At 46.7% G+C, this 13,856-nt stretch overlaps 1 protein-coding gene across 1 annotated transcript; it reads left to right on the top strand.

Moving 5' to 3' along the window:
• Positions 1-678: 678 nt before the first annotated feature.
• Positions 679-3,718, top strand: GDF9 (growth differentiation factor 9). Its single transcript, XM_037129958.2, has 2 exons — positions 679-1,075; positions 2,393-3,718. The coding sequence occupies exons 1-2, from the start codon at positions 679-681 to the stop codon at positions 3,343-3,345; spliced, it is 1,350 nt and encodes a 449-aa protein (XP_036985853.2). The 3' UTR covers positions 3,346-3,718.
• Positions 3,719-13,856: the final 10,138 nt, after the last annotated feature.

The following is a 13,856-nucleotide window of genomic DNA, read 5'->3' as shown; positions in this document are numbered from 1 at the left end:
TCTTCCTTTTTTAAGCATATGGCAGTATTCCAAGTGCATATTCTTTACTAAGCCACCTGGGGGAACTGGGCAACCTAACAGTTCTCTGTTCTCTGGAATTTCAGTGCCAACTAGACTTTCTCTCACCGTCTAGATCAATACGTGGTAGTTATTCCAGGCCCCCGAAAGCAGGAGAGGTGGTGAGGCTGAAGGGAGAGTAAACCTAATACCATAAATTGCCTATCAACAGATCTTCGTATCGACATAAATAATTAGTTAGCTTTCCCACATGCTTTGGGAGTTTCAGCAAGCACCTAAGGAACATTTTAAGAATCCTAATCTCAAATAATGGGTGGTTTTATCTTCAGATCATTCCTTGATTTCTCTTACCCTTTCAGCTACATAGCTTGTGCATTAGTATAATGATAACTTAAGAGGTTTTGAATAAAGGAAAGAGGGAAGCAAAATAACCAAAGAAATCCATCTCTAATGAGGACAAATTGGATAAAATGGGGTGTTATCAGCTGTTTGATACACAGGTGATAAAAATTATCTTCAGCTAAGCACCCTTGAGGTCTGATTACAGAAGTGACGCTAGCCCTCCCACACACCTAAAATTTATTTAAGGGATCAGCCTAGGCTCTTCCTGACTTTTAGGAAGAATGGTATGGTTGTGTTCCTTGCTAGTTCTTGCAAGCCATGACGCTTCCCAGCAAATTCCTTTTTTGGTTTGGCTGCTTTTCCTGGCTGGGTTTTCCCATTAGCCTAAGTTCTCAGGCTTCTAGGGAAGAAGCTCAGATTGCAACTAGTGCTGAGTTGGAATCCGAGGCTGAACCTTGGTCCTTGCCGCAGCTGCCAGGTGGGAGAGGCCGATCGGGCCTCCTCTCCCCTCTCTTCAAAGTTCTGTGTGATGGATCAGGCGGGGCCTCGGGGCTGCAGGCAGACTCCGGAGCTTTGCGCTATATGAAGAGGCTCTATAAGGTATATGCTACCAAGGAGGGGATCCCCAAATCCAACAGAAGTCACCTGTACAACACTGTTCGGCTCTTCACCCCTTCCATCCAGCACAAGCAGGCCTCTGTGGACCAGGCGACAGGTGTGTAGGAATAGATTGGCTAATGGGTGGAGGGAAACGGGGCTGCACTTCAATTACAGAAAGGAGCTGGGCCTTGCTCCTTGAATGGCATTTACTCTGCATGATGATGAGAAGCCAAATTCAAACAAATCGGGTACTTGGTCTAATTGTTCCTTCTAGTGCCGTTATGGGGTAAGATGGGCTAATATGGGAGGATTTCAGAGCTGGAAGGGATTTAATGGCTCTAGAGGCCAAGGAAAGTGCTACTGGAACAGGTCAGCATCTTGCCCAGGGTCACAAAATCAAGACTGGAAGCCACGCATTTTTGGCTTCCAGTTTAATCTTCCCATTCTGCCAATACTGGCCTGAAAATGTGCCTAAAATATCTCACAGCTATTGGTGTTCTTAATCACACAAGCTGTTTTCCCCCTTGCTTGTTACTTTGTGTGCGGGGGAAGCTTAAGTCCCGACTGGAAACTAGGTCCTTTCAAGAACAGAGTCAGCAGCATCTTGGAGAGTGTGTGCAAAAGGAGCAGTGCTTGGGGGGAAAAAAAACCTGCGTCCACTAGCTCATGGTTCTAACCCACAGGTCAGTGGGCCTGTTTAAAACCCTCCTTCCCCGCAGCCCCATTTCATTTCGGTGGTTTTAGATCCTCCGTTTGTCGTCAGTCTCAAGTGTTTCAGATTAACGCAGGCAATTAAGCTTCCTTTATGGATGCAGTCCATTACGCAGGGGTGTCCAACCTCTTGGCGTCTCTGCACCACACTGGAAGAAGAGTTGTCTTGGGCCACACATCAAACACATTGCAACAGGTAATCACACACAAAAATCTCACCATGTTTTAAGTGAATGTACGATTTTGTGTTGGGCCGCATTCACAGCTGTCCTGGGAGGCATGCAGCCCTGGGCCTCAGGTGAGACACCCCCCTGCGAGGCTCAGAATGTCTGCGTAACAAGCCTAGTTAAGTGTTGTTTATTATAGTTTTCTCTCTAGAGACTTCTCAAGAGAAAAATGTTTTCCTTATTAGCTTCCCCCGTATTTGGGGCAAATTAATTAAGATTCTAAAACTTAAGAATGTGCAATAATTCTGCTGTTTTAATTCACCACCAAAGCTGTTCTGACTTTCAGTGAGAAAATAATCCATTTGCAGTTACTGGGAATTAGCTGTGGTCCCAATGACCTGTATTTTCTGTATAACTAGCCCCGCCCCCCTTTTCTCTGCGGTTTGAGGAAGTGGGGGAGAGGGTGGGAGAAAGCAAGTTCGGAGGTACCAACTCCTTGACTTGACTTCCTGTTCTGTTGGTATTCACACACGACTGGGGGGTTTTCTCCCCAGGAGCCGTGCAGTCAGTGGGCCTGCAGTTCAACCTGGATCGCGTTACGGCCGTGGAGCACCCCCTCAAGTCAGTCCTGCTGTACACTGTCAGCGACTCGGCGTCTTTCCCCTCTGCTGCACAGTGCATGTGCCACCTGGTGTGGACGGAGCCGGAGCCTTCCAGCCAGATGCTCCCTAGGCCTCCACACTCCTTCTCCTTCGAATCACAGCCTAAATCCAGAAAGAAATACAAATGGGTTGAGGTTGATGTGACCCCTCTGCTTCAGCCTCTGGTGGCCTCCGCCAAGAGGAGTATTCAGGTGTCTGTGAATTTTACATGTGTGAGAGACCAGCTGCAGCCCCCTTCAGCACGGGACAGTCCCATCAGCCTTGTCCCCCCCTCATTGCTCCTGTATCTGAACGACAGGAGTGCTCACGCTTACCATGGGTGGTATTCCCTCCACAACAAAGGGAGCCCTCTCCAGGGTCCTGGCCAGAGAGGTCCATCTGCCTGTCCCCCGGGAGGAGGGGCTGCCAGGGCAGTAAGGTCCCGTCACCGGAGAGGTGAGGACACTGTCAGCTCAGAATTGCAGAAGCCTCTGGGTCCAGCTGCTTTCAATCTGAGTGAATACTTCAAACAGTTTCTTTTTCCTCAAAATGAGTGTGAGCTCCATGACTTTAGACTTAGCTTTAGTCAGCTGAAGTGGGACAGCTGGATCGTGGCCCCACACAGGTATAACCCCCGGTACTGTAAAGGGGACTGTCCCAGGGCCGTCGGGCAGCGCTACGGCTCTCCGGTTCACACCATGGTGCAGAACATCATCTACGAGAAGCAGCTCGACGACTCCGTGCCGAGGCCGTCGTGCGTCCCGGCCCAGTACAGCCCCTTGAGCGTGCTGACCGTGGAGCCCGACGGCTCCATCGCGTACAAGGAGTACGAAGATATGATAGCCACTAAGTGCACCTGTCGTTAGCGTGCGGCCCTCCAGGCCGAAACACTGAGCCTTTTGGACAGAGCGAATGCCTACCTGTGCCGTGAGGATAAAGCTTCACGGGTCAAATTGCTAAATATACTGCAGTGTGTCTTGTACGAGGAGGAACCCATGTAGGTGGGCACAGCCTGCGGCGCCTATCGGTGTAAAGGGTTAACCTGTGCTTTTCAGTTGCAAATATGAACGCAGTTATTTTGGAGAGCTTTCACGTTCCCTAAGCAATTTTCTTGTAGGAGTATTTTTTTTTTTTGATGTTAAGGAAACTTCATTAGCATTAATCTTGGGTAGACTTGTGCTCCAAATAGACAATTGCGAGTTGGGGGAATCTTATTTAATGGGAGAATAAAGTCTTGTCCGAGCATGAATTTCCTGTGTGTGTGTACTAAATAAAGACTGCTTCTATATGGTGATTTGGGAGGCAGGGGAAGTGTGTCTGAAAGCTAGTCTTGGCTCAACCTTTGATCTCTTTCAGAGTAAAAGAGAGGCTGGCGTCCTCCCCGACATCCAGATAAAGGGAGGCCCACTAGGTGCAGAGCATGTGCAGCAAAACCCGTGGCTGTTTTGTGAGTGCCACTGGCACAGAGCGCACTAACTCTGTTCCTCAGAAGGCTTGCGCAAATGGGTCGATTCATATCAAACAATGTGGCGCTTGTTCTGTTTACTTAGAGGAAATTGCCTTGCATTATTTTTCCAAGCAAATGCAGTATTAAAGAGTTTTAAAATCCATTTTCTTCTTTATGTATGTAGATTTCTGACCCTGTGTAAGGAAGGCAAGGAGCATTTTCTTTTTCTTTCCAATTTTCCTTAGCTCCCATCCCTCCACCCCCACACATTTTTTTAAGGTGGACTTTGGACCGTTCTCCCGGTCCAAGCTGGCAGTGACAAGGCCGCAGTACAGAGGGGCCTTGTTCAGATGTGAGGGCTTATGTGTGAGTTTTCAATCTGCGTTGAGAGAACCCTAGGGGCACGGCGCGCTGATGCAGTGACTTCTGTTTCAGGGTTTCTCACACTCCAGTCTACAGACCAGAAGTAACTCTAGCTGCCAGAAGTACTTTCCATTCTCATAAATGATCTCGTAGTGCTTACCGCCTAACTAAAGCATCAGCTTGGGTGTTGATAGGGGTGGTGGTGAATCTGTAGACCGACTGGGGAGCGCACCCTCTGAAGGACGCTGAGTCTTCCCACCCATGTCCATGGGCTGTTTTCCCCTGAGATCTTCTGTTTCTTTCAAAAATGTTCTGTCGTTTCTAAAGTATGAGTTTTACACTTTTTATCATTACATCTCTAAGAATTTTATTCTTTTGATGTTGCACAGAATTATTCGTTTAATTTTCGGATTGCCTCCTGATGCTGCCCCACATGCGCACTGCAGACCTGCACACACACACAGATGCTCTATTTTCTGCTCGGGAGTTTTTCCTCAAAACTGTTTTCAGAAAAATGCGACTGAAGCAAAGAAGAAATTTTAGGTAGCCTATTTTCCAAAGACCTTGACTATCTTGTGTAACTCAAAAGCACCTTTATTCTTTGGTAAAGGAGGCTGCGAGTTTAAGAGAGAAATGATGTTTATCTCTTGTCATTCTTAGCAGTAAAAAAATACCTAGAATAGAAAGACCTTGGGTAATGGTGGCAACATACAATTAAACTTTTTTGAAAGTAAGTCTCCCTTAAATATTGCTCTTTCCAAATGAATCACATGAAACATGAACTTAAGGGATTTCTCAGAGTTTCCTCAGTTACTCTGAGCTGACTTGTTTTTCTGAAACTGGAATTTTTGTTATTTTTTTCATGGCTTGGTCCTGTGCCTGAGTGTGGAATGTGCTCTGCAACCTAAACATTTTGAAAAGAAAAAAAAAAGGGGAAGTTCTGATGGGCGGACGTTAAAGCGTCTAGGTCAATGCCAAAATTAGGACCAGAAAAAAGAGTTCACCCTTATAGGTTAAGTTCTAAAACTGACTGACTTTAAAAACACTTTTGCATAGTGTTTGGATGCTGCAGCTGAGTGACGACAGCTCGAAGAGCTAGAAGTTGGCTTTTTTGTCTTATTTTTAGGCTTTATCTGGACATCCAGCTTCTCTCATTGATAAGACGGTGTTAACAGTCAGGGCTGATCTGTCTGCTAAATTTAAACTTCAGCGAATCTCTTCTACACAATTGAGGGGAGACTAGTCTCCCGGTGCCTCCTCCCCATGCAGCCAGTTTTTCTTGGGTTACTCTTACAAAAGCTGCCACTTTAGAAGGTAAATGAAAAAGGACAGCAGTGATTGAAATCTGGAAATTTAAGGATGAGGCCACATCTGCCTTAAATAGATGCTTTCAGCTTTGGTATTTAGTCCAGGTGAGATACGAGGTCACCTAGTGTGATGAGAGCCGGGGAACAAAGGCGCATGTCCAGGGCTGGTTTTACCTTCGGCCTGAGTTCCTGCTCTTTATCGGTTTAAATCAACTCCTGTGTTACGTTGAATACTTTGTTGAATACTTTGTATTCTGCTATTCAGCTTCCAGGGCAGCCGAGCAGGAGCAGCCGCTACGCTACTCGCTACTCTACTCGGACTTGGTTTAGAGCTCAGTTTGATACAGGGCAGGGGGGAAGAAGTTGCTCTTTCATGGCATGTGAAGGAAGTATTCATGGTTGTATTAGTGATCAAAGGAAACACTCAGATAGAACTTGGTTTCTGTCAAAACTTTAGTTAATTTTAGTTTGTAACTTTGGAGTGGTGGCAACTTATGAAATGCTAAATGAAGGGAAATTATAAAATTTAAATATGCGCTTAGAGGCTGGGAGTCCCGATAATGTTCCTTAAGTGTGTAGATTGGCTGAATGGATTGGTACAATGGAAACATGTGCTGTCCGACGTCTTAACTGTCACGGGCACAGAAGGAAAGATAAACACAACCAGGAGGCTGACGCTTCCTCCTTTACCAGAACTGACAAGTCAGGTAGGTTCTCCGTGTGCAGTCAATTACTTCCTGTTGCAACCGTTCTTCCCACACCACAGATTTCCTGGGCCATTTTTGGGTCAGGTCTTGTTTTTTTTTTTTTTTAGACCAGGGCTATTTCAGTATCCATTTTTAAAAAGCAAGATTTTGTAGGTGGTCTGACAGTATTTGTTTTTGCTCGACCTTACAATGTGATGCAATTCATATGGGCGAACTGAGCGACTCGGTATCTGACCCGAATGCTCTGGGAGCCATGTACAGAGTTATTTATAGACCTGGCTTTCCCCTGTTGGAACGCTGTGATAGGCAGGGTTGCGGGTTCACAGCCTGTGCCGGGATGTCATTTTGGCATTCTCAGACGTCATTAGCTCATTGAATAAATATTTACTGAACACAGACCATGGGCCATGTGCCTTGTGTGGTTAAGAACAGAGTCTCGGCTTCAGAAAAAAAGATGCCCCCCACCAGAAATGGTGACTCCTTTACTAGCCTAAGTTCTGTCGGTGTGTAGCTGGCATCACAGAATATTCTGTGCAGGAATAAATACATTTTGGGGTAAGGACTACGTAAGCAGGCTGGATAAATTATGAAATTGTCTTACCCTTTAGATTAGGATGTTTTTCATTCCTCACCCAAGGATATGTTTCTCGATTTTAGAGGGAGAGACAGAAACATGAGTCAGTTGCCTCCTGTGCGTGCCCTGACCAGGGATCGAACCCACGACCTAGGCATGTGCCCTGACTGGGAATCGAACCTGCAACCTTCTGGTGTACCAGATGATGCTCCAGTTAACTGAGCTACCTGGCCAGGGCTAGATTAGAATGTTTTAATTAGATGCTTTATTTTAAGATAACTGTAGATTCATATACAACCATGAGAAATAACATCTCATGCCGCCTTTGCCAGCCCCTCAGTGATGACATCCTATGAAGGCACAGCGTGCTGTCCCCACGGGGTTCTGACACGTGGCGGACTGGACTCGTCCACCCTGAAACTCGCCCGGGCCGAGGGACGTGCCGACCCTAACATCAGTAAAGTCTGGTGTCTCCTGATAGGATCGGTGATTCAGCAGTTTTTCATCTTCTGCCACACATCACTTCTACCCAGGAATCTCTTAGTCTTTTAAGTGACAAATGTACTTGTTCGATAAATATTGATTGGGCAAATACTGGAAGTCAGGTATTCTTTTAGATGCTGGTGCAATAGCACTGTACAAGAGGAACAGGCACTTGCTGTAGTGTTCCGGGGGGGGGGGGCAGAGAGAGACAGACAAGTGGACACCATGAGCAGCCATGTGTGGCGACCTCTAGGCCGAGCACGCTTGTCTTCTGACGCCAGAAAGACCTGGGCATGACTGGCGAGTGGGGTGGGAGGAGATGAAGACCCTGGTGGCGAGCAGATTGGGTTTTTATGCCAAGATCAATAGGAAGTCATTAAAAAGGTCTCTTCAGGAGCCTGAACTGATTGCATTCTTTTTATTATTTTTTAAAGACGTCTCTAAGTGACCCTGGCTGGGTGGCTCAGTTGGTCGGAGCATCGCCCAGTACACTGGGGTGGGTTGAGGGTTCAAGCCCCTGTTGGAGCTTATGACCTTGGTCGTGAGTTCGATTCCTGGTCAGGGTGTGGACGGGAGGCAGCTGATTGGTTTTTCTCTCTCTCCTTGATGTTTCTTTCTCATACTGTCTGTCTCTCCTCTCCCTCTAAAATCAATAAGCATGCCCTCAGGTGAGAATTTTTAAGAAAGATCAATTGGGACTTCCGCCAAGATGGAGGCATAGGTGGATGTGCCGTGCCTTCTCACACAACCAAGTTTAGAGACAACTAAATATTAGCAACAGAAATCACAGCCAGAACACGGAAAATTGAACTTTTCGGAAGTCCGTTAACAACAAATTCTTCAGCCTGACCGGTAAGGGGCGAAACCAGCGGCTGGTGGAGTGGGGTTGCACAGGAGGACTCCCTCAGACAGACTCAGGTAAGCAGAATCCAGGTGCAGGGCTGGACCTAGTGAGCGACTGAGCAAGCGACCAGGCGAGCGACCTCGGGGGAGACAGCAGGGGAGCGGTGCTGCGTGTTGACTGTGGTCGGAAATTTGTGCGCGGGTGGACAGGTGAGGGAGTGGACGGTTGGACAGGAGCCGGGCAGGTCCCTGCGGCAAGCGGCAGTGGAGGGCGCCACCATTTCCCTGCTCTGACCCCACCTCCACATACAGCGTCATAACCCAGCGACTCTGAGTGGCCCGGCCCAGGTGAACCACCTAAGGCGCTGCTTCTCACCCAGCTGTGAGAAACAGCAGAGGGGGGTCGCCATTTCCCCGCTCTGACCACGCCCCCACATATAGCGTCACAACCCAGTGACCTGGGAGTCCAAGGCGCCGCTGCTCACACTTAAAGGGCACGAACAGACCAAAAATGGCACAGGAAGATCTCAAAGCCCCAGAGCCTATAGATCTAAGCAATGAAGAAATAGCAAAACTCTCAGATGCACAGTTTAAAACACTGGTGATCAGGATCCTCACAGAACTGGTTGATTATAGCCACAAATTAGACAAATATATGAAGGCGAAACTAATTGAAATGAATGGAATTGCACAGGGCACCAATAGCAATGAAAAGGAAACTGGGACTCAAATCAATGGAGTGGACCAGAAGAAAGCAAATAATGGCCAAACAGAAAAGAGTCAAGAAGCAAGAATTCAAAGAAATGAGGAGAGTCTTAGGAACCTCCAGGACATCTTTAAACGCTCCAACATCCGAATTATAGGGGTACCAGAAGGGGGAAAGGAACAGCCACCAGTGGAAAACTTATTTGAACAAATAATAAAGGAGAATTTCCCCAATCTGGCAAAGGAAATAGACTTCCAGGAAATCCAGGAAGCTCAGAGAGTCCCAAAGAAGTTGGACCCAAGAAGGAACACACCAAGGCACATCATTAATTACATTAGCCAAAATTAAAATGAAGGAGAGAATCCTAGAAGCAGCAAGAGATAAGGGGACAGTCACCTACCTACAAAGGAGTCCCCATCAGACTGTCAGCAGATTTCTCAAAAGAGACCTTACAGGCAAGAAGGGGCTGGAAAGAGGTATTCCAAGTCATGAAATCCAAAGACCTACAACCAAGATTGCTCTATCCAGCAAAACTTTCATTTAGAATGGAAGGACAGATAAAGCGCTTCTCAGATAAGATCAAATTCAAGGAGTTCATCATCACCAAGCCCTTATTATATGAAATGTTGAAGGAATTTACCTAAGAAAAAGAAGTGAAAGAATCATGAACAGTGAAAGGACAACAAATTCACAGTTATTAACAACCACACCTAAAACGAAAGCAAACTAAAAGGACAGCTAGATCAGGAGTGGAAACATAGAAATGAAGATCTCAAGGAGGGTTAGCAACAGGGGAGTGGGAGATGGAGAAGGGGGGAGAAGGTATAGAAAATAAGTAGCATAGACAGTAGATAGAAAATAGAAGGGGGGGCAAGAATAGCATGGGAAATATAGAATCTAAAGGACTTGAGACACATGGTCATAAACTAAAGGGGGGTAATGGTGGGGATGGAGGGTAGGGTGGAGGGGAATGAAAGGGGGAATAGAACAACTGTAACAGCATAATCAATAAAAAAATTTTAAAAAAGAGAAAGATCAATTGTTCTGTGTAGAGTCATTGGCAGAGACTAATCTGAAAGGAGAGCTGTGGGGGCCCAGGGGCTGTCCTCCTGGTCCAGGCAAAAGGTGGTGCTGGCATGGGCCACGGCAGTGGAGAGGGGATGCAGAGGGGAAGCTTGGGATCCCTTTGTGCGGCTCCTCACTTTGTTCTTTGGCCTGTGTCTCCCGGGTTGCAGGATGGCAGCCTGCATTAGTCAGAGAAGAAACGGAAGTTCTCGTGGTGGAAGGAAAGGATAAAACATCCCTCATTTCCTGGCTTCAAGTTCCCATCCAGATGAGGTGTTTCTTAACCTCTATTTTTCTTTGTTCTGTTTGTTTTCTTCTTCGAGTCCTGTTTTGTTTGTTTATGTGCACTTGGCCTTTCATGAGCATGTGTAAGTGTAAGGCGCTAGGATGCTGCTGGAAGCTGTGCAGGAGGGGGATGTGTTAATTTAACGGGCTCGTGGGTCCAAGGCTTCTATCAGGGTCCACTGCTGCCTCCAGGGTCCACGGCGTCTTCCTCTTCTGAGCTCTCAGGATCCTCTGCTCTCCTCGCCTGTTCTTGGCCCCATGTATATGTTTGATATTCACTTGTCCTGATGTTAATGGGAGGTAGCAGAGGTGCATGGGTGTGTTTGGTGCTCCGAGTGCAAGAGAGGCCCTGCTCTAAGTACGGTGTGCAGTCCTTGTTGAAACCTCTACTGAGAGAAAATGGGCAGGAAGAGCAGACAGCAAACCGTAACCCCTTTGCAACCTGCAAAGAACTTTCTTTTTTTTTTTTTTAATTAAATAAATTTATTCATTTTTTTGAATTGTTTATGCTGTTACAGTTGTTCTATTCCCCCCTTCATTCCCCTCCACCCTGCCCCCCAACCCCCCCATTACCCCCCCTTTAGCTTATGTCCATGTGTCTCAAGTCCTTTAGGTTCTGTATTTCCCATACTATTCTTGCCCCCCCCCCATCTATTTTCTATCTACTGTCTATGCTACTTGTTTTCTGTACCTTCTCTCCCGTCTTCTCCTCCCACTCCCCTGTTGCTAACCCTACTTGAGATCTTCATTTCTATGTTTCCACTCCTGATCTAGCTGTCCTTTTAGTTTGCTTTCGTTTTAGGTGTGGTTGTTAATAACTGTGAGCTTGTTGTCCTTTCACTGTTCATGATTCTTTAACTTCTTTTTCTTAGATAAGTCCCTTTAACATTTCATATAATAAGGGCTTGGTGATGATGAACTCCTTGAATTTGGTCTTATCTGAGAAGCACCTTATCTGTCCTTCCGTTTTAAATGAAAGTTTTGCTGGGTAGAGCAATCTTGGTTGTAGGTCTTTAGTTTTCATGACTTGGAATATTTCTTTCCAGCCCCTTCTTGCCTGTAAGGTCTCTTTTGAGAAATCTGCTGACAGCCTGATGGGGACTCCTTTGTAGGTGATTGTCCCCTTAGCTCTTGCTGCTTCCAGGATTCTCTCCCTTCGTTTTAATTTTGGCTAATGTAATTATGATATGCCTTGGTGTGTTCCTTCTTGAGTCCAACTTTTTTGGTACTCTCTGGGCTTCTTGGATTTCTTGGAAGTCTGTTTCCTTTGCCAGATTGGGGAAATTTTCTTTTATTATTTGTTCAAATAGTTTTTCCACTGGTGGTTGTGTCTTTCCCCCTTCTGGTACCCCTATAATTCGGATATTGGAGCGTTTATAGATGTCCTGGAAGTTCCTAAGCTTCTCCTCATTTTTCTGAATTCTTATTTCTTCATTCCTTTCTGATTGATCATTTTTTTCTTCCTTCTGGTTCACTCCATTGAGTTGAGTCCCAGTTTTTTTTCATCTCTATGGGTTTCCTGTGGAATTCCATTCATTTCCCTTAATTTAGCCTTCATATGTTTCTCTAATTTGTGGCTATAGTCCACCAGATCTGTGAGGAAGCTGACGACCAGTGTTTTAAACTGTGCGTCTGAGAGATTTGCTATTTCTTCGTCACTTAGATTTATCTCCAGGACTTTGAGGTCCCCCTGCGACATTTTTGGTCTGTTCTGGCCCTTTAAGTGAGAGAAGCGGTGCCTTGGAGTCCCAGGTCGCTGGGTTGTGACGCTGTATGTGGGGGCGTGGTCAGAGCGGGGAAAATGGCGCCGCCGCCGCCGCCGCCACCGCCGCCACCGCAGCCGGTCCCCCCCGCTCACTCCCTCACCCGCGCGTAACCGGGCACCCACAGTCAACTCGCTGCCACCGCCTCCCCACTGACTCCTCCGTAGTCGCTCACCCGGTGGGCTGCTCACTAGGTCCAATCCTGGGTTTGGAACCCGTGCGACTGGATTCGCGCGACTGGATTCCGCGCCCGCGCCCGGGTCGATCGAGTTCTCCTTTGTAACTCCTCACCCGCCGCAGGTTTCGCCCCTTACTGGTCGGGCCGAAGAATTTGTTGTTTGCGGACTTCCGAAAAGTCGCGCGTCTGGATTCCGCGCCCGCGCCCGGGTCGATCGAGTTCTCCTTTGTAACTCCTCACCCGCCGCCGGTTTCGCCCCTTACCGGTCGGGCCGAAGAATTTGTTGTTTGCGGACTTCCGAAAAGTTCAGTTTTCCGTGTTCTGGTTGTGTTTTCTGATGCTAATATTTAGTTGTCCTTAAACTTGGTTGTGAGAGGAGGCAGGCACATCCACCTTAATCCTCCATCTTGGCGGAAGTCTTGCAAAGAACTTTCTACATGTTCTCCATTGGATGGGTTCCTTTAACTTCTCCCCCTCATTCTTGTCCAGTTTCATTCTTGTCCGCGCAAGAAAAGTAGAACTATTTACAAGGTGGGAACATGTGCAATATTTGGATTGCTTACCAAATTTAACACAAAAGAGTATCTCATTAGAGAGTATTAACTGGAGAGTTAATACTCTCCAGCCACTTGTCAATAAGTAATATGAAGCTTTGCCTAAACATAGGGAAACTGAGTTCAATGGTTACCTTCCAAAAAGGGGAAAACAGGCCTAACAGTTTACTAAAGTCAAAATAGAGGTTAATGTGCCAAGCTTCCACTGCATCATTTGCCGAGAACACTTGGGCTGAGAACTTCACAGATCATGGCGTGATTGCAGAAGAAAGTGATCAGGATCACAGGTGTTCACTGTGTTGACGCTCTTGACCATGACCAGCCTGTGATATATCTGCAAAGGGTCGTGGAGACGAGGAACCTGGGAGACTTGCTGGGCTGACGCCACACAGTGAGTGCTTCTTGGGACTGAAGGCTCACGGCTTCCCCAACGAAACTACATGCAAATGAGATTTTTTTTAAAAAAAAACAACAAAGAACAGCACTTGGTTAATACCACTCATCATGATCATGCTAGAGAGAGAAACTGCAGGCACAAGCTGAGGAGCAGAGCAGGCGAAGGAGAAGCACAGGCTCTGGGACCGCCCGGCCGGAAGTCTGGGCCGTGAGTGAGTTTGCCCACCAGCAGAACAGCGCCCCCCAGAGAGCCTATGTACAGGGTTGCTGTGAGAATTACATGGGTTAACACACGTAAAGAGCTTAGAACAGTGTCTAGCAAATAGATTCTCACTAAGCGCTGCTTTTATTATTATTGTCTCAGCTAATGCTCGAAAGTGGGGCTTTCCAGCACAGCAGTCACTCGCCACACGTGGCCACTGAGCAGTTAGAACGTGGCTCATTGAACCTGAGCTGAGGGGCGCATGTGAAGGTCTGGAAGATGAGTATGGAAAAAACATCTCATTTTGTTCCATTGCTTACACACTGAAGTGACACTATTCTGGTATATTGGACCTGTGTGGATATGTTAAATATGTATAGGTGTCAATATATTAAGATCAGTTTTATCTGTTTCTTTTTTAATGTGGCCATCAGATCATTTAAAACTACACAGGCAGCTTACAGGATGTTTCTATTGGACAGTGTGACTGTCTCCTCCTCATAT

This window comes from Artibeus jamaicensis, unplaced genomic scaffold, assembly GCF_021234435.1.
Source record: "Artibeus jamaicensis isolate MK-2021 breed Jamaican fruit bat unplaced genomic scaffold, CSHL_Jam_final contig_786, whole genome shotgun sequence".
Lineage (NCBI taxonomy): Eukaryota > Metazoa > Chordata > Mammalia > Chiroptera > Phyllostomidae > Artibeus > Artibeus jamaicensis.
This window is presented reverse-complemented; position numbering and strand designations above follow the sequence as displayed.